Consider the following 25,263-nt stretch of genomic DNA (forward strand, 5'->3'; position numbering starts at 1 on the left):
TGAAGATAAATTATTCAAAGAGCCCAGAACAGAGAGGGTTGCAGGATGCGAACGGGCGCTGCTTGCACACTGCAAGCTCCTGTTGACAGAGCTGACAGCTGTGGCATTCGTTCTGCCAAGCACCTTTCCATTTGCAATTTATCTGCATCAAATGGTCAATAAGTGAGAAGTTCTCTCCAGTGCACGGAGCTTTGATGTGAAAAGGGAAAAAACTGAACCACGGGAGGAAGAACTAGGGTTAGCGCTTCAATATGAGAATGAGCTTCTAAGAGGCGGATGCCGCCATCGACGGGCAAGCAGGGAAACCTTGATTTCTGAGCCAGCTCCACTGGGCTTTTACTGTCTTCCTTCTCCGAGGGTGGTTCTCTGCACCCTCCCACCCTCAGCACTGGTGCCTCACGTGTGGATGGGTAGCTCATCCTGCTGGCCGCCCCGCCTTCTGCCGCCACCACAGCAAGACAGGCCGAGACAGTGAGACACTTCCCAATTTTTCATTAATTTATTTTTTAAAATTCTTCCCTTGTTCCGAGCACAAACCAGTCAAGTCTGTTTCTGAAAGGCCCACACATAGTTGAGTGACCTCCCACCTGGAGGGTGAAGGGCCCCGTCCCGGCCTAGCCGGCCTCAATGCCCCCACTGTGGGGCTAGTGATCTCTCAAGAACTGGTCCACGCTGCTTCTGTGACGCCAACTGCATTCCGCCACCAGCGGCCTGTCTACGGCTGCCCTGGGCTCCCTAAACCAGCTCTTCGCTCTAATTAATATTTCAGTCGTTCTGTCTTCAGTAGGAAAACTATGGGAGAATAATTTACAAACGCAAACACACCCCGTTTGGCCACATCTCTCTTTTTTTTATTATTTATTTTTTTTTTTTTTGGCTGCGTTGGGTCTTTGTTGCTGCGCGCAGGCATTTCTCTGTTTGCTGTGAGCGGGGGCTACTCTTCGTTGCGGTGCATGAGCTTCTCATTGCGGTGGCTTCTCTTGTTGTGGAGCATGGGCTCTAGGCACGCGGGCTTCAGTAGTTGTGGTTCGTGGGCTCTCGAGTACAGCTCAGTAGTTGCGGCGCATGGGCTTAGTTGCTCCGCGGCATGTGGGGTCTTCCCGGAGCAGAGCTCGAACCCGTGTCCCCTGCACTGGCAGGCAGATTCCCAAGCACTGCGCCACCAGGGAAACCCCGACCACATCTCTTAACCAGCGAGAACAGTCTCTTCGCCCTTCTTCTGAACCTGCTTTGTTGTGTCACGTGATGGTCTCGCTCAAGGGGGTGGCAATGCTTGCTTCTGCTTTGTATTTTTTGGAAAGTCAAGAGTAATCGTGTAAGCTCTTCTTAAATGTAAACGGTTCTCACAATGACTTGTTACAAAAACCAGCCCCTTCCACATGGCACCCTTGCCAAACCTGAGTTCCCGGGTTGGATGTTTACAAACTCGGGGACCAAGAGAGCAAACGTGCCGAGCAACCTTGAAACCAGCAGCTTCTTAGGCTGTGGTTGTGAGAAGGGCTCTCAGAATCCAGACGCACAGCCAGTAACACAGTTGACGGGGTGGCCTCTCCCCCGGGAATGTCCAGTCAGGGGTCCAGCGGGCTTTGTGCCGATCTTCAGCTTTACCCCCAGAACCCAGGTCTGCCCACCCCCTGCCAGGTTCAGGGGCCTGCAGGCGGTTCCTGGAGGGGCGCCTCCCCCGTTTCTCTTTCTTGCTCAGTCAGCCTCTCTCTGTCCGTCTGTCTCTCTGTGTCTCTCTGAATCTCTCTCTCCGGCTCTCTCCCTCTGTCCCTGTCTCCCTCTCCCTGACTCTCTATGTCTCTCTCTGTCTCTCTTTCATTCTCTTTTCTTCTTGGTTCTTCCCGGGGCCTTCACAGCTGAAGAGCTCGCCCCCTCTCCGCCCTACACCACGTCCCTGCCCTTCTGCACCACGGCTAAGGGCTAGACGAAAACCAGACTCCACGCTGGAGTCTGGCCCTGAGCAGCCCTGGACATCGCCTGACTCTCTGGCCCCTGCAGGCTGTCCTGGCCTGAGTAGCACCAGCTATGGGACCCGAGGCAGCAGGTCCCTCACTCCAGAGAAGGGGAGATGTCAGGGCGTCGGGGGGGGAGCTCAAGAGGAAGGGGCTGCTCAGCCGTGGGAGCCTGGGTGGGAGTGGGGAGGCCCCGTGGATCAGAGAGGACCTGAGGACATTCAGGGAAGAGGGCCTCAGGGGGCGTGTGCCCCTGACCCGTGGAGACGGTGCACCCTTGGGTGGCCAGCACCTCTCAGTGGTCAGGCCTGTGTCCTCCCTCTTTGCAGCCCCTCTCTCACTCTCCCCCTGGGCCTGCTCAGCTCCATCTGAAATAAGCTCAACCATTCATGTTTTTGAGGTCAGTGTCTCCCTGCAGAGACCTCATTCACTGCTCGGGGCATATTGTGGAAGGTCAGACAAACAGGCAGATGGACAGACAAACTGGGACAATCTGAAACATCTCTGAGATCCTGGAGCTGGGGAAGGTGGCCAGGAGCCGTCAGAGCAGAGACCAGAGCCCCGAGCTGCTGGAGAGTCCAGGCCGCCTGGGACCACAGAGGACTCACGCTGGCCCTGGGCTGGAGGAGGAAGTCCGGGAAGTCAGGCTAGGGCTCCATTTTACTTAGGATGCGTTCCAACAGCCTGCAAAGCTGGGGATTAGAACAGACTTAGGGCAACTTTAAAATGCACAAGATTATTTGGGTGATAGGGTCCCTTTTCCTCCGGGAAGACCCAGACGGAGAAGGGGGAGTGTCTGCTGACTCGCAGGACCAGGCAGCCTGCCTAGAAGGAGGGGGTGACGTGGGGAGAGGAGGGCAGAGGAGGGGCACGGTCTGGGCTGGTTTTATTCTCTCACCGTGCGCACAGCCTGGGGGCAGAGTGTTGGGACAAATCCATGCTCCTACCTCTGGGGAGACGCTCCCCTGAAGGATTTTAGAGCAGCTTTCAAGTACGTTCCCTGCTCCCTCTCCCACCAAGCATTGCAGTGGAACCCTCCCCACCCCCAGCCCAGCCCGCAAACCGCAGCAGGGGCAGACCCAAGCGCAGCCCTCTGCTTTGAAGATGCTGAAGCCCTGCTGTCTCAGGGACCCTCAGCATACATCCTGCTCTCCATTCTCTGATGGCTGAGGCTAAACCACACACCCGCACCCCTGCACCTCCTGACAGCTGTCACAGCACCCCTGGTTCCTGGCGGTGACGGCTGTGTCCCCTTCGGAGGACGCCTGACTGTGTGTCTGCAAATCTCTGACACTCCACCCATTGTTCAACCGACTGACGGCTGAATAGACCAACCCTCTCCTTGGGTTGTAGAAATGACACCCCGTGGAGCATTATTTAATACACGTCTTGGGAGGGGCTCTTCTGGCATCTCCAGGCATGGGGTCATGGCTCACTCCAACCCCTACATTAAAATTATAACTACATAATAGACACCCTGATACAGCAGCCATGCCTGGGTCCATCTGTCTAAAACTTTAGCATAAATGGGGTTTCCACCTTCTCGGGGTAGAAATCTAGCCACATCCAATGGGGCAGGTCAGAGGACACACCCGGCGCCACCTCCTTCCCTCGCCGGGAGCGTCCACTGGGGTGGCAGGAAGGAGGCCCCACTGAGCATTCGTGCAACCACCCTGCCCTGGGCTGCATATCTCTAGTCATCCACCGAACACCCATGATCTGGGGCCCAAATGCCTCATTCTTCAAGGTCAAGAAGAGGTTTAACGTCCTACCATCCATACCTACTCCTTTTCTCCTTAAGTTTATAAAAAAAAAAAGCCCAATGCCCAGCACTTCCCACAAAGCACACAACCACCTGATCTTGTCTAAGATCCCCTTCCAAACGCACCTCCGAGCTGTCCACACGCCCGGTGCTGAACTCAGAGGCCGAGGCGGCGGCGGTGAGCACCTCCCACACAGGACTCCTCTGCCCCCACTGCCCTCCAGGCACCGAGCTCCCCAGCCCCCCGCCTCCTTCTCAGGCCAGCCCTGCCATTGCGCGTGCTCTGCCCTCTTGTGCCCCCACCCCTTCTCGGCCTCCTCAGTCAGAAGGTGCCCCCGCGCCAGCCCCATAGTCCCTCCTCCTCTGGCTCACTCTTCTTGGTTTCTCTGCTCAGAGCAGTACCTCTGGCCCTGCCTGCCCAACTAGAGGAAATGACCCTAACGGAGCAGCTGTGAAACAGTCGGCGCTGGGGGAGAAGCTGAGCGTGGCCACCGGGCATGTCCCCAGCAGGTCCCACACGCTCCAAGCTTGTCACACCTGAGCCGCGGGGTGACTGCAGCCTTCCTACCTATCCCTTACACAACGCCAGCCACTGTGAAGACACGGCACCCAGAGCCCCTGGCCTCAAATCAAGTCGCTTCTTGGTCACGTGATCCCTGAGTGCTCAGGGCCAGATGGGTGAGGCGAGTACGGCATTCAGTCAGGTGCAAATTTAAGGGGGAAACAAAACTAAGTGATCAAATTAAATAATAATTTAATGCAATATTTTAAAACATCTAAATTAATGCAAAAATTCCATGATGAGCAAAATAACAAAACTTTAAATAAAGACCGGGCCAGCATTTGTGTCTTTTCCTTTTGCATCAGGCTCAAACGTGGCTCAGCAGAGCACTGACGATCACACAGGAATAAGAGTGTGAGTGGAGGTGCTTGATGAGGTGCTAGGACAGACCCCTTCCATGTGCATTCCAGTCACCAGATTCAAAAGAAAAATGCTGGGCTTCAAGAGTAAAATACAAGCACCCTCAAATGAGGTTGCCACCTAAAACTTCACAGCCCTGCCTGTCTATAGCCTGGGCTGCCACTTCTTGGTGGCCACGCTCTGGGTCATGGCTTGGATCCTTGATGGAGAGCATCTACATGTCAAAGAATATGAGAGATCAGAATCTGAGATCTGGGAAGGGATGCCCACCAAGCCCGTTGTCACCCACACTTCCATCTCTGAGGGTCACCTGAGCCTGGGGACCTGGCCTCACCCAGAGCACATCATGGGGAGTGAGCACATCCAGAATTAGAGGTTTGGTGTGGCTATGAGTGCATGTGATATCTGGGCTTGGAGCATCCCTGTGGAGGTGGAGTGCCCGAGTCACCTCCACCAGCGAGTTCCAGGCAGGTATGAGCAGGGCACCACAGGCCCCCACTTGGGAAGATTGCAATAAACCAGACCAGCGGACCTCAGGAGTCCCTGCAGCAAAGGCTGCCCAGCGAGCAGCGGGGAGAACAGCAAGTACTGAAGTGCACCGGGGAGCCCGGGGGGGACCGGGTCCCAGAGCAGGGACCTGGCAGACGTGGGACCTGCTGTCACATTTTAGTTTTACTCTACTCAGAGTCACTTTTCTTCCTTTAATTTTAAAGTGACAAGATCATTGATGGTCCTAGCCTCCACTTATTCTTTGCCTAATCTAGACTGATAATGACTAGACCAAAAGTCACCTCCATGCTCCACGCCAAGGAGTGAGAAGGACCCTTGCCCGGACCCAGGGGCCCCAGGTTGGGGGCTGCGCTCCAAGTACCTCACCTTGCCGTGTCCGCCCAGGAAGAGTCTCGGGGTCCTGCAGTTGTCGGTCTTGTCTCCGTGCGTCCACCTCTGACTCAGCAGCTCACCCCGGAACTCATTTTCTGAGAGTCAGAAAAAGAAAACCTAATGAACGCCAGCTGTGCCAGCTCAAGGGGAGAAATCGAGAAACTTGGGCCACTCTTGTACACAGCACTCATACGATCCTTGTTTTCTGGAATCCGCCAGAAAGACACCCAAGGTCATGGCCCCATGACCGTCTCAGGAATAAAGGACAGGAGCTCTTGGGGGAAAATCACTCTCTGCTTCGGACAGTCCTCAGAAGCTTCTAGCACCCTCACCCCTGCACCATCGTCCCAGCTCTTGCGCTGTTTCATGGAACATGTCAGGAAGTGGGGGTGGATTTCCACTAACAGCCACTCCGACCAGGGGGCTGGCACAAGTCAGGTGAGGTCCAACGCTTTGCCTCCCCTTTGCCAGGGTTCCCGGCATCTTTCCTCTCCCTGTGTTTCTGCCTCTCTCCAGGGCAATACTTCCAGTTAATATTTAATTCCTCACATAAATTCACACGTCAAAGCAGAGGCTAAAGGCATCAGCTGGACCGGACAAAGAAATGCATTGTGTACCTATTCCTTGCACAGCACTCCCTTGTTTCCATGACAACCAGCTTTCTACAACTGCAGCGTTTCAAAGGAAGGTCATGAAGTAACCAACAATAAAAACAGGAAATGAATATTCCTGCATTCTGCTTTCTGCCTCTCCTTGGAAGTGAGTTTGGGTTCTGCTGAAGGCAGGTCAGGCACACTGCTGTACCACCCATCATCCTTCTTTCCTCACGTTTTTGATGTGCATCCCCAATGCTGTTTTGCTATAATTCCACCACTCCTGCCCTGTGCTCCGGCCACACTGCCCTCTTGTCTGGAAACGTCTCCATCCCATTAAAGAGCCCCAGTAGCACAGGAGGGAAGCAGATTGGTTGTCAAGGAGACGGCCTAATGCACAGTCTTCAAAGGAATGGGTAATACTACCAGAATTTGGCACCTACTGTGTGCACCAACTCTGTGCCTCACCCTCACTGAGCTGCAGGGGGCGCCCCTGAGGACTGGACTCCACGAGGGAGGTGTGAACTGGACATCTCGGGCCAGCTACCCCACGGCCACCAGCAGACTGTAAGGGGAGCCAGGCCCACCCACCCAAACCTATGACAGGGGTCGCCCAGGGCCCCGGACCCCGGAGGAGGAGGCAGCAAACAGCATCTGTGGTGAGGAGGGAGCAGACAGTCTCCTCCAAAGGCGATGGAAGGGAGGACGCTTGGGAGGTGAGTTGACAAGAATGGCTCTGGCCACGGGGTGTGCGTCGCGCTTGAAGACGGGTGGTAGGAATTCTGCATCTAGAGCGACACTGGAGGCTGGGAGACCGCTGGCCACAAATGAGGTTCCCCTTCCACACGTACCTCCCGTCAGAGAAGACGTTGCAGGAACCCTCACCCTGGGCTGATTTGCGAGGCTCCAGCAGAATTTCTTACCATGGTGACATATGTGAATAAGTGGGGTAACTGGGCATATCTCCCTGGCAGCTGGAGGGAAGGACATACCCTGAGATCTGTGCTGCCGTGAGCAGGATGGCTCGCTCCCCCTCGGCGTCCCGGCAGGTGTCCTGGAAGCCCCCCTCCCAGGTCTTCCTGCTCTCGGTCCCACACGCTTCCCAGAGAAGCCCAGCAGGTGAAGGGTGCGGGTCTGTGCCGAGGGGCCTCTGTGTTCTGTGACGGGAGGGAACCAGCTCACAGGGGCCTCGCCGCTCTCTCCTGAAGCGAAGCCCTGTTGAGGGAATCCTCCCCTCACCTGCATTCCCTGTGCCCCACGCCGGCTCAGGCCACACAAGAGGGCCTTAAGAACATCTACCCCGGACTCCCCTGGTGGCGCAGTGGTTAAGAATCGCCTGCCAATGCAGGGGACACGGGTTCGATCCCTGGTCCAGGAAGATCCCACGTGCCACGGAGCAACTAAGCCCGTGCGCCACAACTACTGAGCCCTCGTGCCACAACTACTGAAGCCCGCGTGCCTGGAGCCCGTGCTCTGCAACAAGAGAAGCCACCGCAATGAGAAGCCCGCGCACCGCAACAAAGAGTAGCCCCCGCTCGCCACCACTAGAGAAAAGCCCGTGCACAGCAACAAGACCCAACGCAGCCAAAAATAAATAAATAAATAAAAATAAAATAAAGACTATGGTCTGTAAAGCTTAAGAGAAAAGAGTAAAAAGAACAGGTGCCCAGCATCTCCCTCACAACAGCACCCCAGCGATGTCTTCAGCACCAGCCCTGGGAGGCGGAGGGAACTTGCAGGAGTCACACACCCCGAGACCAGAACCACACGACGTGGGTCCGTAATTGACACGACTCCTTCCTTTTCCCGGGAATTTTTGGGTAGCAAACCATAGTCGCCACAGTAAAGTGTGACGGTGCTTCTCCTTCGCTTGGAGATAACCCCGGGGCCCCCTTGGTCCCCCGCTGGGACCCGCCTACGTCCCACCGCAGACAAGCCCTCCGCTGTGTGGACACACTGAGCCGCGGCACCCCGGCTGCCACAGAGGCAGCACTTGACGCCCACACACGACCAAACCACGGCCGCCAGCCGTGGGGCAGGAGAAAGAGCCATCAGAGCCTGAGCGCCTGGCACACGGCGGCCGCGTGAGGGTGGCTCTGCTTCCCTCGCCCGGGATCCGACGTGGGCAGGGCTTTCCTCAACACCGGCCCTTTGCCTGGGCTCTCAGGTCTCTAGTGAGCTCGTCTGAAGCCCTGCTCCCAGACACACAGAACAAAGAGGCCGCCTGGGAGCCGGTGGCCCTGGCCGTGGCCTCGCTTCGGGACGGCCTGCTCCATGTCGCCCCAGCGCCTGACCCCACGGAGGCCCCAAACTCACTTTGGCAGGACTCTGGCCGGCAGACAAGCTCAGAAAAGCAACCAGGCCTGTTAACAGCCGCACTTGGGCCCGCAGGGCAGGGAGTCTCCTGGGAGCTCAACTGGCATCGCCCTCCTGGGGCCACAGTCAGGTCTGTCCCTCTCCTAATGACGCCAGTGTTCAAGGTCAGATCAGGCCTCCCCAGCACGTGCCACTTTGGCATGTGGATTGTTTAGCTCTGAAGGCAGTAGAGACCCTGTGGACTCAAGAGAAGCTCCCGTCAAAATGTTTTCAGAGTCTTCACTGGATTGTGTGTCTCTGGTGACCTGCCTGTGGAACCAAGAGCTGTCACTACCGGCCTTCCACCCAGCAAGCAAAGGAGGAGGGTCTTCACTTAGAGGGAGCCCCCATCTTGGCTCTCCCATGCCCCCACCCGGTAGGACCTGTCAGCCCCTGATGCCCCGCCTTCCTCTGTCCCCGCTCTGTCCCATCCTGGCTGAGCCCACCTCTTCCCCCGGGGCTTGTCAGGCCCTTCTTCCCAATGCCAATTAAAGTGTCCTCGGAGAAGCAACCATAGACCATCTTCCTCTCAACTGTTTGCTCACCTACCCTAACTGGACCCTTCCTGGGGCTTCTCGACTCTACAACAAGCTTGAGGCGTCCACATTCACAAAACACAATCTGTCTGGACTCCGCACCCCAGCCCCGGGGCTCCACATCTCCACCCGCTTCACCACCCGATTTCTTCAGGGACCCCAAGAAGCTGACTCCATCCCTGCTCCCAGGCCAGCTCCCAGCCCTCCACCAAAGCAGCAGCCCTTGAAGGGTCACCGGTGACATCCTGGCCGCCCGCCCGTCCTGCACCGATACTCGCTCCCTCCCTCCTCGCCTGGGGTACTCTGGCCGCCAGCAGCCTCTCCTCCTCCTGCTCCGCTGGCCGTCCTACCGCCGCCTCCTCTGACTTCTCCCCGCCCTGCTCCCAGCCTGTCCTGCGCCCAAATCCTGCCTGTTATTTTCTGAATCTCACCAGCATCTGAGCACTTTTGACCTCTCCAGCTGTTCTGTTTTGTTTGCAAAAATTGATAAACTGATTCTAAAACTGATATGGCAGATCAAGGAACATAGAATAACCAAAACAATAAAGGTGAACCCGCCTCACACCATACGTAAAAATTCACACAATGAATCAGAGATCTAAACATCTGCGTTAATACTCCTAGAAAACGCAGGAGTAAATCATCCTGACTTTTTGAGTTAGGCAGTGGTTTCTTTGACAGGACTCCTAAAACACAAGCGACAAAAGAAGAAATGGATGAACTGGACATTATCAAAGTTTAACACTTTGGGAAGTCAAATAACACCACCAGTCAAGTGAAGAGACAACCCACAGACTGGGAGAAAACATTTGCAAGATCACATATCTGATAAGGGACTTGTATTCAGAGTATAGAAAGACCTCTTACAACTCCAGAATAAAACAAATAACCCAATTTTAAAGCGGGCAAAGGGGAATTCCCTGGTGGTCCAGTGGTTAGCACTCGGTGCTTTCACTGCCGGGGCCCGGGTTCGATCCCTGGTCGGGGAACTAAGATCCTGCAAGCCGCACGGCGTGGGCAAAGGACTTGAATAGGGATTCCTCCAAAGATAACATACAAAAGATGCTCATCATCTAGTCATCAGGGAAATGCAAGTCAAAACCACAATATGATCCCACTGCACACCCACTAAAATGGCTATAATTTTTTTTTTTTAAAAAACAGACAATAACAAGTGTTGGGGAGAATGTGGAGACCCTGGAGCCCTCATACGTTGCTGATGGGAGTATAAAATGGCACTACTTTGGAAAACATTCTGGTGGTTCATCAAAATATTAAACATAGACATACCATAGGCCCCAGCAATTCTACTCCCAGGTACAGATCTAAGAGAAGTGAAAATATATGTCCACACAAAGCCTTGTACCCAACTCTTTATCACAGGTTTATTTATACTAGCCAAAAAGTGGGAAAAACCCGAATGTCCATCAATTGCTGAACGGACGACGCAAGATATGACGGAATAGTATTTGGCAATAAAAAGGGTTAAAGTGTCCGTCCAGGGTCCAGTGTGGGTGAACCTCAAAAGCATCAGGGGAAGAAGCTCAGTGGAAGAAGTCAGACAAAAAAAAGATCCCAGACTGTACAGGTCCTTAGTTAGAGAATGTCCAAAAATGGCAAACACATAGAGACAGAAAGTAGATTAGTGGTGCCGGGGCTCAGGGGAGGGGCAGCGGGCACGCCTGTTCACGGGCACAGGGTCTCTTTCTGTGGGGACGAGAATGTTCTGAAGTTAGACTGTGATGATCGATGCCTAACCCTAGAAATATGCTAAGACCACTGAACTGTGTACTTCTAATGGGTGAATTTTGTGACGAGTAAGTTATATTTCAGTAAAGCTGTTTTTTAAAAGTCAACGGCACACACGAGGGAGCATAATGGTGAGAGCCCCACAGGCAGGCTCTTGACACACGGAACTCCCACCCGGACACGGGTACGATGACCGACTTTAAAGAGGGAGGAGGCCCGCGGGTCGGCCCAAGCGAGCAAACCTGAGGAGGCAAGCAGGGCAGGGGCTCCCGTCCACGCCAGGAGCACAGGGCGGGCGAGGCGTGCGCCGACTGCCAGGGCCATCCAGCCACAGGAGGGCTCCGTGTGCTCTGGGCGCTGCAGGAGATCCATGCAGTGGAGGCTCACATCAAAAATAAATTTCTGACCACAGGAGCTGCAGGACCAGAGGTGAACTGCGTCCTCCGTGATGTGTGAGCCGCTGGCCCGGAGGCCTGGGGCTGGTCAGTGAGGCACCCCCCCCCCAACAACCCAAGACCCTCGTACGGGGCAGCAGATGCGAGCAGGCTGCCTTTGGCTCCCCCAGCCTGGCTTCTGTGGGCCTGTGTCCCGGGCCCACCTGGAGATGAGGTAGGGCTGGGCCCAGGGGTGCAGGAAGAGGACGGCTAGCGGCAGCGGTGTGGGACGGGCCTTGGGGGGCAGGGCGAGGCGTCTCAGACCCCACCCCGCAGCAGCTCTGGGGACACAGGCCAGGAGAAGACAAGTGCCTCTGTGTAGCAGGGACACCGTGACCCCGAGCAGCGCACGCAGCCCTACTCTGCCACGTCAGGACCGTCGGCAGCTCACGGCTGAGCCAGGGCTGCAGCCGATCTCTCCTTCCCTCACCCCCACGACTGACCACGTGGCCCCGTGCCCGGCCTGTGCGTCAGTGGGGCTGCCACGCCGGGGCCCCCGCTGTCCTGGAGAGGGCAGGCCTCCTCAGCCTTCAGAACCGATTCCCAGCAGAGACCCAAGGACGACTATATAAACACATCTTCCATTTAGAAGGAAAAATTCTCTCCTCCTTTCATCTCAATCCTCATTCGCCCTCTCCTTCCTGCTATTCAGGTTTAAGGCAAAGCCCAGAAAGGCAGGAAGAAAAGGGTTAGAATAAAATTGTAGCAACAATTTAAGGCCCACACAAAACTGACCACAGGTCACAGTAGACACTGGGCGGGGGAGCGGGGGCTGTGGAGCCACAGCCCAGAATTCTACCCTCTGAAGCCAGAGAACCTCTGACCCCGAAGCCCTGAGGCGCAGACGGTGCTCCCACACACGGGAAGCCCTTGGAGGCCCTTGGAGGGCCCAGGCCACATTGCACAGCTCCCAGGGCTGCAGGACAACGTTTAGCATCCCTCCAGCATCAAAGGGAGTTCCCAGGACCTTCCTGAGACCTGTGGGCCAGAACCCTGGACAGGGTGGGGTGTGGAATGCATCTGGGAACCTTCAGTGGATGAGTGAGGAAGCATCGTAGGAAGCACCCCTCCTCTGCAGCGTGGACGGCGGCTAGGATCAGGAGGCAGGACAGAGCCAGGGACGGCGGGACAGAGTGGAGGTGGCCTGGCCCCGGCAGTGGCACGTAGAGATTGGTATGGGAGGTTTTTTTAGAAGGCTTCACACCATCACATCTGTCTTCCCCAGTTGGGAAATAAAATGCAAAACCAAAATGAAATATCCAGTAGAAGAGTTGGGAGAGAGAGTCAAAGAAACATGCTAGAAAAGTAAATGAAAGTAAAAGACAGAGAGGAACTTCCCTGGCGGTCCAGTGGTTAAGACTCCACGCTTCCACTGCAGGGGGCGCGGGCTCGGTCCCTGGCTGGGGAACTAAGATCCCGCATACTGTGCGGTGCAGCCAAAAAAATAAAGAAAAAGACAGAGAGATGGGGGAAAAGGAGGAAAAGCCGCGCAGGACCTAATGGCCAACCCCCGAGTTCCAGAGAGAACCAAGAAAATGAGAGGGAAACATGTACTAAATAATAACAAATAATTTCCCAAAACTAAAGGAAATTCTATTTTTAGATTGAAAGGCCCATCAAGTGCCCAACACAGTGAATGAAAAAAAGACCTGCTCCAACCAAGCCAAGCACTGTGAAATTCTAAAACACCGGGAGAAACGAGAGGGCCTGAAAGCTCCCACAGCGGGAAGGTCACACACGGAAGATATCCTTGGGATGGCATTCCAACAGCGAAGCCAGACCTGCAAACTGTAAGGTTGAAAATCAACTCCCTCTGCCCTCTGGCCCCAGACAAAATATCAATCAAGGAAAATAGTGGAATGAAAACACCTCCAGAGACAGTCTCAAAAGCATGCTCCCCACTGGACGCTAAGAAAGTTGGTAGAGGGGACAGGGAAAGTTATCTACAAGAGAAGCAAAACTTGTATGAGAAGTAATCTTGGTGTGTATGTCTGGGCGCAGCAGTGAAAATGGATGAATGAAGAGGACACTCAGCATTACGCAGGGGGAGCCAGCCGGGGGCTGGGGTGGGGAGTGGCAGAAGACTCTGGTCCTGAGGCCGTAAGTCCTGCTGGGTCTGTCCTGACCCACATCCTGTGAACCCACAGTCCCGGGCGAACGGGGCCCATGAAGGCCCGGCCCGGAGCGGAGGGTGGGGCGTCCCCCGGGGGTGGGTGTCAAGAGCCCACAGGCCAGGCGAGCGCGTGTGGAAGGGCGAGGGGGGGCCTGGCGCAGACACGTGGTTGATCAAGTGAGCATACGAAGGAGACTGGGCCCCTCACTGCTGCAGGAAGAAGCCGCTCACGCGGGAAGGGAGAGATCTAGAATGCATCCCGGGGGACTGGAGTCAGAGGCGTCAGTGTGAACGTGTGGTTCTCAGCAAGAAACAAAGCCAGATGCGTGCGTGTCCACGCATGCGTCCGCTGAAAGGCTGGCAGCACATGCACGCTAGGTGCAGGGGTGGCTCCAGGCCCAGGGCACAGAGCGCTCAGACAGTCACAGACGCATCAGAAGGACACAGAGGCCAGCACTGGCGGGCTGCCCCCGGCCGGCAGGATGATCTGAGCATCAAAATAATGACTATAATCCACCGGATAAAATAAACTGTGCGTCTACTCAGAGGTCAATCAAAATGAATACATCGGTAGTGTGAAGAGGAATGTGGTATTTCCCCCCAAATAACTTATTCATCGCAAAGGGGAAAGTGTCACTGCAGCAAGAGACACTGGGATGACAGCCCCCAACCCGCGGACAGGGTTACCCCTGGCGTCACCAAGCAGCCCACGTCCAGGCCCCAGGACAACTCACCCGGCGCCCGGCGCCCTCCGAGGGGGAGGTCACGCCTGACCAAGACCAGCACCCCGTGTGGTTCCGAGCCCCGCCTTGAGACGCTGTTGAGGGCCAGGCGACCCTGGGTGACGGTGGTTCTAGAGAACATCTCCGTGGGAAACCCCTCTGGGTGACGGGCACAGAGTGGCAAACGCACCCTCAAGTGGTCAGGAGAAACACCCTTTGAAAAGTTTCTGTGAGTTTGAGATTGCTTCAAAAAATATTTTTAAAAATGGCATGGTGTGGGGTGTGATTTCAGTAACAAGTAGTCAGGGGAGGCCTCTGCGAAGAGAATTTGCAGCCGGGGCCCGGGGGCTTCTCAGGCCCCTCCAGCGGCCCGTCTCCCGTTTCCTAAGTCCCAGGACTGTTCCTCGAAGATCACGAGGCAAAAATGTCCTGGGTCAAGGCTGGCTTCCCAGGGACCTCCTGGAGAGGCGGGGACAGCAGCGGCAGGGCGTGCCCCGGGGAGAGTCTGACAGCCTGGAAAATCCAAAAGGGAGTGGCACCCATGCCCTGGACACTGCGGGTCCCAGGCCGGGCACAGGACAGGTGGGGCACCTTGAGCCCCCAGGAGCGCTGACCTGGGTGGCCTCTCCCCCTCCCCGGGTCCCTTCTCTGCTCCAGGCCTGTTTGTGACCTGGATTCCAGGGTCTGGAGGCAGCACTGGTGTCCCACCCACTGCACCAGCTTTTGGCAGGAAATGCAAACAGGGCCGATGGGGAAATGAGGGCAAGGTTTGCTCTTTTTCTTTCCTTTTTTTTTTTCTTTCTTGCTGGAATTCAGAGAGAAGTAAAATGAAGACTTGCTGAGTGGAGCAAAGACAGACCTGCTTTTGCTGAGTTTAGGTGAAAACGAGAGAAGAGAGCTGGGGGCAGGGGAGTCGGCAGTTCCATCGCTCTGCACGATTCTCATTATTTTGCTTCTAAATCAGCCTCGCTGGTGCTTTCTCTATTCAATAAAAGCCAAACGCAAGCCACGTCCCCTAATCTCTCCAACAGCAGCTCACTGCTGAGAAAATAATACAGATGTAACTTCCAGCATCGTACACTTTCTTTTCCATTTATATGCAAATAGTGACCTTTCACCCAGGCTGTCTCAAAGAAGTGATTCCTTAAAAATGCAAATAGCATGTTGCAGGCAGTTACTGTGGCTCAGTCTTTCTTATATGATTATTATTATTTCTTTTAACCTTACCCACGCTGTAACAACAACAGCTCCACTGCCGGGCAGTAATGAAGACTTTCCAAACCCAGTTGCAGGACTGGCTCTGCAGGCGGCCTGTCAGGGAGCCGGCCAGCAGGGGAGGGGCCCCGGATGACGAGGGGTGGGGGGCCTCGCGTCCCGGAGAGGCACAATGGCGTGGAGCCGGGCCTCCGACACCCAGGCAGGTGCGGGGATCGCGAGCCGCAGGCAGTGTCTGCTCCAGGCAGATGCACAGGATTTCACAGAGGGCCTTCGCACCCCAAATGGAGTTCAGCACTAGGGGTCAACACGGGTGACCCCGACCTCGACCCCCACCCAGGCACACGTGCTTCACCCCCAGACGAGGAGTCGGGGCGGTGGGGGGAGGCCCTCCCTCAACCCCCCAGGCCAGCAGGAAAGGCCTGGACGGGAGGCTGGAGAAGGGGCCTGGGAAATGGACACGGCTACTGGGTGCACAGGAAGCGCTGGGCTGGGGGCGTCCACTGCCCTGACCCACCCGACTGACCGCGTCCTCGCCGTGCCCCCCACACCCCGCAGGGTCCCCGGGATTTCCCCTGCAGGAGGCAGAGCTGTCCGGCCCGGCCCGAGGAGAGGGAAGATGGCCTCTTGCTTCTGCCTTGAAACCGCACTTTACTTAGGCTCTTGCAGTTAACCCGACTAGAACAGGCTCCCTCTTGCACAAACAGGATAAATCCAAGCTGCTCGCGGCTCCCTTAAGGTCTGTCCATGCCCTGGCTCGTGTCCTGTCCAGAAGGACAGGGAGCCGGCAGGAGGGTAGGAGGTCCGGGCAGCTCTGGGGCCTCGAAGCCCGGGGGACGGGCTCGACAACAGTCCCGCTCTCCTTCTCCCACCCCAGTCCCTCTAACTCCAGGACGTGGAAGCACTCCTGTCTGGGGGAGGAGAGGGAGCCCGAGGGGCTGACACTGGAGCCCCAGCCCCAGGGCTCAGAACGGCCCCCACGTGGCAGCTGATTTTCGGGGGAGGCGTGGCCAGCAGAGACACCCACCTGTCAGCCTCCTACACCGCCCACTCGGCTGCCTTTCAAGTGAGAAATACTGGGGGGGCTGCGCACGCGAATTTCCCAGTCTGGACGGGCGTGCGCGACACACAGAGCACGACCCACGGAACAGAATTTGCAGAGAACACAAACCATACAGCCCAGAAGCAGCTGGCCTCCAAACGGCTCTGGGCAGTAAGGGGTCCATCGCCGGGAGGGGGCATGGCGCGGCGGGGAGAGCCCCTCCAGGTCCTGTGCCCCCCACCGCCTCCCCCACGCTGACACGCGCGCTCGGGAGCTGTCAGAATGCTCTCCGGGATGGCATCACAGCAAGAGTGGGACTCTCTCACATCAGGGCCCATTTGGGGTCCCCCGCATGCCAGAGGCGCAGGCTGCGGCTGAGCTTGAGAGCTCAGACCCTGGGGCATGCAGGGCCTAAACCACACCAGGCAGCAGGTTCTGAACCCAGAAGCTGAACATGTGATTTGCAGCTGACCCAGCAAAGCCTGGGCCCAGAAGTCTGCAGCCGGTCCCATGACACACCCGTTTGTAGCCTTCAAGGGGGCTACAAAGTTTGCTAATGCAATTCAATATCAAATACAACCCGCCTTTCCTCTCCCTTTGGGCTGATGCACTGACTTCGGGGTCTCCACGGGTTTCTCTGATGGCTTCAGTGGCATTTCCAGAAGCATCAGAGCTGCAGGGTGAAGGAAGGCGGCAAGCTCACGGCTCCTCACAACCCTCACACAGCGTGAAAAGTGCTGCTTTATGTGTGTGGGGGAGGGGAAACCTCACAGCTAACATGCTTTGGTGCAAAATGAGACCCCATGGGACTTCCCTGGCGGTCCAGTGGTTAAGACCTCGTGCTTCCAATGCAGAGGGCGTGTGTTCGATCCCTGGTCAGGGAGCTAAGATCCCACCTGCCGCGCGTGGTGCGGCCAAAGGAAAAAACACTGAGACCCCAGGAAGCCAGGGCTGGGGCGTGGGCTTCATGAAATAAAAGGAGATCCACCAAAATCTAAGTAATTTAGTCAGAACCTAATCAGACCACTCAAAGGTAATAACAGAAACGCCCCTCAGTCTGGACAACAGAGTCTAACTTTACACCCAGGCCAACAGGGCCTTAACTCACAGATGGTGGAGGGAAAACTCAGAACTGAACACTTCAGGACTCTCTTCCCACCTTGATTCAGAACCTTCCCTGGCTGTCTCCAGCCCAGCACTGGCAGCTCAGTGCCCGTGTTTACAAGGGCACCCAGGCCAGCACCTGCGTATGGACCAGAACCGAACGCTGGGGCACTGCCCGCCAGGCGGCCCCGACCTGGTGGCCTGCAGGCCCTCCTGCAAGGCAAGTGGGGACACCCACAAGGCTGATCCAATACGATAGCAGAGATGTTTCAACTACTGGACACCTAAGGGTGTGATTGTGACGCCTGGGAGGGTCCGCCAAGGGGCCCGGGCGGCGTCTGTTAGAGGCCGTGGAAGAGGAGCTGGAGGTGAAAGGAGACAGGAGATGGGTCAGGGATCTTGGGGTGGCCCAGATGGGGGATGGAGAATCAGGTTGGAAGACAGGCTGGAGACAGACCAAGGACGGCTCCCACGCAGCGGGAAGGCAGCCAGGAGGGCGGTGAGGGTCAGCGTGGCCCGAGGATGACCTCCTGGGCGGTCGTCAGGCTGTGCAGGCCTGGGACTTGAGTGAGAAGCTGCATAATTACACATGCATACTGATGGTTAACAAACCAATTCACTGCTCAGTTAGCAGTCTGGTAACCAAGCAGGCCGTTTTGAACCACTGAGCCTGGGAGTCCTAGTACAGTTACAGACTCGGAGCACCTTAATTATGTCACAGGTGCAGCTCTGAGTCTGTGAAACGCCTTGTGCCGCCCCTTCACTCAGGAACCACCGGGCTGCCCGTAGGGGACAACGGGGGCCAAGCCGTTTTATACCCTGTAGGTGTGAAGAGTGAAGGGACACCGCCTGGCGAGCAGGAAGTTAGGGACGCGCCCCAGACCTGCGACCCAAGGTGTCTAACCCTCTAGGACCGAGTAAAGCAGGCCCGGGGATAAAGAAGAACGGAGAAGCCAGACCCCCCTCACTCCCAGGCAGGGGCAGGTGGGCCCTGGGTCCGGAGTCTGAGCCAAGACAGCTCGGGGGCTGCAGGCCGCGGGGAGGGCAGCCGTCCAGCCTGGAGCCCCGGGGAGCTCTCTCTCACGCTGCTGCTTTAATGTGGAGTTTTTAGGCAACAAAACGGGGGAAAAGGAGAGGCCCCAGATGGCTTCCGCAGGAGCCCTCAGACCAACATCGAGCGGGATCAAGGTGTGAAGCCAGGCGTGAGGGCTTGTCTGGCGGCAGCTCGGCCAGATGGCGCGTCCGGATGGACACACGCCTGCGCCCTGCCCGCCGCCCTGCGCCACGCGGTACCTCGGGCCTGTCCCCGGCGCACCCTCCGTGCGGGCCCCGCTCCCAGGCTGCAGTCCCGAATAACCCCTCACACACCACACGTGTCCGCACAACCCCACACGGCCCCTCCAGGTGCCTGAGCGGCAGAAGGGGGGCCCGGGGACGCAGAGCGGCCAGCACTGGGCAAGGGCTCTGCCCCCTCCGGCCAGGACTAATCCTGTACAGAGGCAGGTTAAACCGTCCTTGGAGTTACTTTCATTGCATCTAATTAAGATAACACTGCATTTTTTAAAGTGTAAATTGAAAAATGAAAAAAGGAGGGAGTATGGACCCCAGGCTCCCAACAGAGGGAGGCCAACCGCGAGCCGTGCTTCCTGCTGGCGAGTATTCACTACTCCGTCCCCCTGGAGCCAGCCCAAACACGTCTGAGAGCAAAGCACTTTAAGTCAGGTGGAAAACATCCCTCGTTTTGTTTTGAGGGTTTTTCAAGCAACATTTGGGGGAATTCAGCCATCTGTGAAGGACGGGACGCATGCCGGGAACCTCGAGGCATTCCACCCCGAAGCCCTGCAAGCAGCCGGGAGGGGTCCCGAGAGGGTGGCCCCGGGGTCTTCAGGGAGCAGAAAGCCCACGCGGGGGCAGCACCGGTGGCAGCTGCTCTCTTTCCTTCCGGGAAACAGCATTTTCCTGGCTGAGTAATCTCCTTGTGATGCCGGCTCCCAAAGACTGTCTTCCTGTAAACTCACACCACAAAATCCCTGTTAAAATTACCTCTGTAGACAGCTAACTTCTGAGTGAGTTCACAAGGAAGGAGCAGGCGGGAGGGTTAGGAGCTGGTGGGGGTGGAGGGAGGGCCCCCAGCCAGGCCCCTCTCGGCTCCCCAGCCCAGCTTTCCACAAGATAAACGCCAGCAAGAAGGGGATCTGGACGGGTCTTCCAAGCCTGGGACCGGTGTTTATCTCTCCAACGCGCAAGGCTGACCGGTTGCCCAGTGCCCTGCCTGCCTGGGGGGGCAGGTGACAAGGCAGCCCCTGCCACCTCATCCACTCTAGGCCCAGGGCTGAGCAAGGTGCTCTGGGCACTCCTGGCCCCCCTCCGCAGCCCAGGCAGTGAGCGGGGTTGGGGGGGGGGGGTGAGCAGCCCCTCCCCCGCCTTCTCTTCACACGAGTGGAAGTGCCTCGTGCACCAGGGGGAGCTCGGCCCCAGCCAGCCATCAGAGCAGCAGCCCGAGGCCCAGGGGCACTTCTCACACATCCTGTCTGCAGGCCCCTTGTGCTGCCGTCTCTGCCAGCGCTGGGCCATGCAAAGCAGCATTCCAAACCGTGCAACCATCGCCCGGGCTGGGCACCACCAGCAGGGGCTGGACGGCACACACACCCCAGGCTCCCTGACCAGCTCCCAGAGTTGGCTCAGATCCCCTCTGCCCCCACCCCAAATGCCCCACCCCCATCACACAGAGTCACCCAGGTCCTCGCGGGCATGTTCAGCGACCCCAGGCCAGAGGAGGACAGCAGGGCCCAGAGAGGAAGGGCCTTGGCTCTGGGCAGCACCGGGGAGCGCGCCCACCCCGGCCAAGGCCAGGGCACAGGCCAAGCTCCAGCCAGAACGGGCAGCTGCGGGTCAGCTGCCTGGGGGTCTGAGGGCCCAGAGCGCTGTCCCGTGCCAGCACACCCTCTGCAGCCTCTCCCGAATGCCTCTGGGCACTGGCAGGGCTTTCCAGGACAACCTTCTATGGCCCCAGGAGCAGAGCCACTTTGCAGACCCAAAGCCTCTGCCCGCTGTGTGGAGACATCTCAGGGCGGGTCCTACTCCCTCAGGCATCAGGAGCGTTCGGGGCAACAGGCAACCACTGCCTTTGCCAGAATCTTCCAAGAGGCTCTGGAGCATTGGCTCCGAATATTTGGGGCTGCCTCCAGACCTGTGGGAATTGCCTGAGGGTCGCACAGGCTTCCCACCCCGGGTTACACTTTAAACAGAAGCAGCCCCCTGCCCTCAGTGAGTTCCCAGGCCCGTATCTGGGGCCATGGTCCAAAAGGGTCAGAGCCCGGGGGTTCCAGAATTAAAGGCCTCGAAGTCCAACTCTCTGAGGACCCTGGTCAGCCCCCTGGATCAGCGGACACCCCTGTGAGTGCCCAGGAGGTAGGGGCACCTTGTAGGGGCCTCAGTCTCCAGCTCTGCAGGGCAGCGGGTTCATGAAGCTACTTCCTTCTCTTTGCAAACAAATTGCCCTGTAAGTCCTCAGCCAGCCTTCTCTCCCCGCTGGCACCACAAACTCCAATCCCTGCTCTCCCATTCTTTTGTTTACCATTAATTAACAGGGCCATATGGAAGGAGGTGAGAATCACAGCCATGGGCCAGTGGGAGGGGAGCCCTGGTGGTGAGGAGCCCGGACCTCTCCCCAGTGCCCACCCAGCCTCCCTGGGCCGGAAGGGCAAAGTCCAAGCACACCCTCTCACACCGAGGCGGAGGGCTCGCTTCCTCTGGTTCGCCCCAACACTCTCCTGCCTTTTGTTCACTCAGCCACTAGCCTCAGAGATGCCCTCAAGTCTCTCTGATTTTTTTTTAACCACTGGGGCAAAAGTCCTCATCTCGCTCTCCCGAAAGGATAATGATAATTATCGCTGTCTTTATCGCCATTACAGTGACACAGTCTGATGGCCCAAGACAGAGCCCACATCCTGCTACCAGACCCACCTCTCAGAGGTTTTGTTTCAGAAATTAAAGCCCAACTTTACCAGCCAATGATGTCCACGGATGCAAAGGTGGTGCCGAGAGCGGAGAAGCCCTCGGTGACTCCGAGCAGCTCTCACAACAAGGACCCGCCACACCACAGCCCAGGAGCCGCTGGCAGCTTGTTTATCTTCCTGATTCACAAAGAGGAAAGTGAATCCAGCAGACAAAGTCCACGGCCCAGAACACATCACCCTACAGGCAACGGCATCACATCATTCAAGGCTCACACGGACTTCTTGCCTAAACCTGATTTCTAGTTTTAAATATAAAAATCCAGTTACGCTAACGCTATAAACAACCACGCTTGTGACCCCGATCGCACAGTGAGAAAAGGAGCCGAGGGGACAGCGATATTTACTGCAGGGCATCTATCCTGCAGACACACGCACCCTAGTTGTTGTTCCTTAAGTTTAGAAATACGTGACACGCAAAGACAGGACGCTCACATGACCATCTCTGCTCTGTCTTGGGTGGGAGCACACATGAGGTCCCGACGGCGTCCCCCTCGAGAGAGAGGTCTTCTGCTTAAGGAGCCAGCGTTCTCCCGGGGAACTTAGCTCCTGGGTCCCACGGCTGCAGATACATCTGTGTTTCCCTTTCAGAAAAGCACACAAAGTTTCTCGTCTCGACACAAGGTCCCCCAATGTCTTTTCTGTCAGACGCACAATGTGTCCCCTAGATTCTCAGAGTGGCCAAGCGCATGAGCAAGCCAAGGAGGGACAGAGAACTCGGAGGAAAACGGCCGCGGGCAGACCCAGGAGGAGAAGAAAGACTCGGTCCAACAGAGCAGCTTTAAAAAGCCATCCCCAGACCTGCTTTTCCAGCAAAGAAAGCCTTCACGTCAGAAATTAACTCTGCGCACCCTCTCCCCGTCTCCACCCGAGGGGAAAAGCCAAGCACTGGGTATCTGCCTTTGTCAGCGAAAGAACGTAACATTGACTTACCTTTCCCCACAGCTATTGTCTGTCCTCTTTCAAAATGACATCACGGAAAGCAATCATGAAATTTACATGGGGGTGCGGGTGCTCGGGGAGGAGAGGCAAGGCAGCTGCCTCCCTTCCGGTGGTCGCATGTGGGGAAGCCTGTGTGCGGGTTTCAATTAAATATCCTCTCCCTTTAGTGTGCGAACTCCTAAGCCAGCTAAAGGCGACGTCTCATTTACTTAATGACCGCTCTCATTAGCAGCGGTGGCACGGGCTGGCGGAGAGGCTCCTTTGTAAATACGCTACCCATGAACCCTTGGGGCTCCAATATATCTGTTTACTCTCTGAGGTGAAATAAATTTACAGTATAGCATCAGAAAGATGGATCTGCTGACGGGGAGCGAGAGGTGCCCAGGCCGGCAGAGCCCCTGTCTCCCGCTCCAAGCCTCAGCCAACAGAAGGTGCCCGCGCTGGCCCACACTGATTCATAATTAATATGCAGCACGATTTGGGTTTTTTTAATGCAAAACACACAAAAGGGCAGGGAGCGTCACAGTCACCAGGCTCACCCCCCTCTGCTTTCTCCACCAGTGGTTCAGTCCAATAATTCCTAATAGCAGCCACCGGAATGACAGATGCCCTAGGTCAGCACGGCTTCAGCGAAAGTACTTTACAATATTTATTGGTGGTTAGGAAGACGACCTACCATCATAAAGAACGAACTGCAGAATTTATTACTCAGATGAGCCAGGAGGGTTACATATTGGCTCATCTGCATATTCAAGTATCAGTGACTTAAATGGATATGCATATGTTGTTAAAGTGCATAAAAGGTTCCTATGGCCACAGACCAAAACATAGTCACATACACAAAGAGTAGATCAGGAAAAGGTACTTTGCTTTTATCACACATTCCCTTTTTGTTTCAAGTCTAAAAATAATAAAACCCTCTCACAGAAAGCTTGAGCACCCCCGAAGCCACAAGTATCCTACACCCTGAAACCACTAAGTTTATCCCAGCCAGACGGAAGCACACCACTCAAGTTCTATCTTTTTGAGTCTTTTTCAAACTGCCTGCAAGGAGCCAGCCAATGAAAATCAGGAGAGAAAAAAATTCATAACACGCACAATGGAAGTGCCCACCCACTCTTTAAGCAACCCAACTGTCTGCTTTTTTAGGTACTGGGTTTGTGATTTGTTTTCCACATTCGAGAATAAGTGTAGGACTTTCCTCAGTAAGAGTACCCAGGAGCCAGGGTACTCCTGCTTGCTATCCAGAGTCCCTTTCCTTACAGATAAAGCTAGCAAACAATTGTCCTTTATCGCAATCAGGTTGTCAGAAACTGTACTGTGAAACACGACACAAGCTGAATTTCAGACACCTGCACAGAATGCACTGTCACAGGCCAGCCCGAGGGCCAGCGAGACCCGTGGCCCAGAAGTTCGGTGCAGAGATTGCGACAGACAGTAAATATCAGTTCTTGGTAAGTTATGCGGGAACACAACGCCCCTACGTTCATTAGCACTGAAGCGCTCAGGCCACCAAAAGCGTGAATGAGACAGAACTAAAACATTTAGCTTTCTCTAAGAGAACATTATTGAAGGTCAGCTAAAACCCTTCCACAAGCGATTATTTTCGACTTGCAGAGCTGCTTCCACATTACATGTAAACCAACAAGCTTCATCCGAAAAGCAAGTATGTTCAGTTCTTATACACACACATTATTCTCAACAAATAAAATGTACTCAGAGTGATCTTTTAGTTTGAGCAAAAGGAAATAAAGGCAAGCCCTCACTGGTCAAACTGAGGATGAAATATTAATCAGCCAAATGAGAACAGCTTGAGGCCCCTGCCATGACAGCCGAACATTGTTTTTATTCTTTTCTAAGCTCACACCCATTAGCATAGAAGGACACGTTCAGTTAAGAGCTCTCCTGAAAAGCCATTTTCTGTCTCCTCTGGACACGCTGTGAGTGCTGGGATATTTTACATCCCAAACCTTTGGCATTCAGAAATTCTATTAAACTCTTATCGGCAGGCTGCAGGCTCAGACAGCCCTGCACGCCGTTGTTCCAGGATGGAGATGGAATCAAGGGAGGGCTGGTGCTGAATCAGCCAATTCCCCAACAATACCCAGGGTTTCATGAAAGCATTTAATTCAGATACAGAGCAGTCAAACTCAGGAAACAACAGCAAGCAGAGGTAACAGCTAGAAGAGATCAGTATGTGCAACAAAAAGACCTGGGATGACATAGCTGTTTTTGCAGGCAGCAACTTACATTTGCTCACACCCTCGGGTGCCTGCAGCTCTCACGCCTCCCCGCAGAATAACCAGGCTTCCCAAGGCGTGCAGCCCGGTGGTCCGGAGTGGGGCCTCTGGACTCCACGTGAGGCTGCTCAGGGAGCATTCGAACGAGCTCAGCAACTGCAAATTGGTGCCTGTTCCAAGAACCTGGGGAGAAGCCCTGGGAGCCCCGCGCCAAGGAGGTCATAGTTGCAAGAGCCGGTTCAGAGGACAGGTTTTGATGAGTAAGGGTTCAAAATCTTCCTCCCACTCCATCAAGAGAACAAGGAGAAGTTACAGGAAGGGAGCAGGGAAGGGCCTTAGCCGGCGACTTTTAAGGTTTGGTGGCTTCCTTCAGCATGAGTGGTGGGATCCGGACGAGCCTGGATCTGATCAGCACGTTGGACAGCGCTCCCTCGCCCGAGGGCCCTTTGTTCCCGGCACAGTCGGGACCTGCACTCCTTGATCGCTGAGCCCCGGCGGCGGCGGAAGACGCGATTCCAAACCAAGGTTCCCAGCCTTGCTTGTAAGTGACAGCAGCAAGGTGTCACTAAAAACCTTCTTTCTTACACAGGGGGAAACTGTCAGGATTATTTTAAATCATAAAATCTTTTCTTTTCCATAACTAAGCAAGGAGCACATTGTTCCTCTAAGCTTTATTTCATG

At 55.7% G+C, this 25,263-nt stretch overlaps 1 protein-coding gene across 9 annotated transcripts in view; it reads right to left on the reverse strand.

Moving 5' to 3' along the window:
- MYT1 (myelin transcription factor 1) overlaps positions 1–25,263 on the reverse strand; it is a 65,477-nt gene that overhangs the window by 38,754 nt on the left and 1,460 nt on the right. For 5 of the 9 annotated variants that reach the window (XM_082362656.1, XM_082362659.1, XM_082362657.1 and 2 more), the window contains exons 1-2: positions 6,966–7,171; positions 5,516–5,616 (exon numbers count right to left, since the gene is read on the reverse strand). In XM_082362656.1, the coding sequence (XP_082218782.1) occupies positions 5,516–5,616; positions 6,966–7,104 (240 nt within the window). In that variant the 5' untranslated portion in view covers positions 7,105–7,171. Of the gene's footprint in view, positions 1–5,515; positions 5,617–6,965; positions 7,172–21,778; positions 25,024–25,263 lie in introns of those variants that run through there. The other 4 variants (XM_082362661.1, XM_082362663.1, XM_082362662.1 and 1 more) reach the window with 4 other exon arrangements.

The sequence above is a fragment of the Balaenoptera borealis genome, assembly GCF_965194805.1.
Source record: "Balaenoptera borealis genome assembly, chromosome: 16".
Taxonomy (NCBI): domain Eukaryota; kingdom Metazoa; phylum Chordata; class Mammalia; order Artiodactyla; family Balaenopteridae; genus Balaenoptera; species Balaenoptera borealis.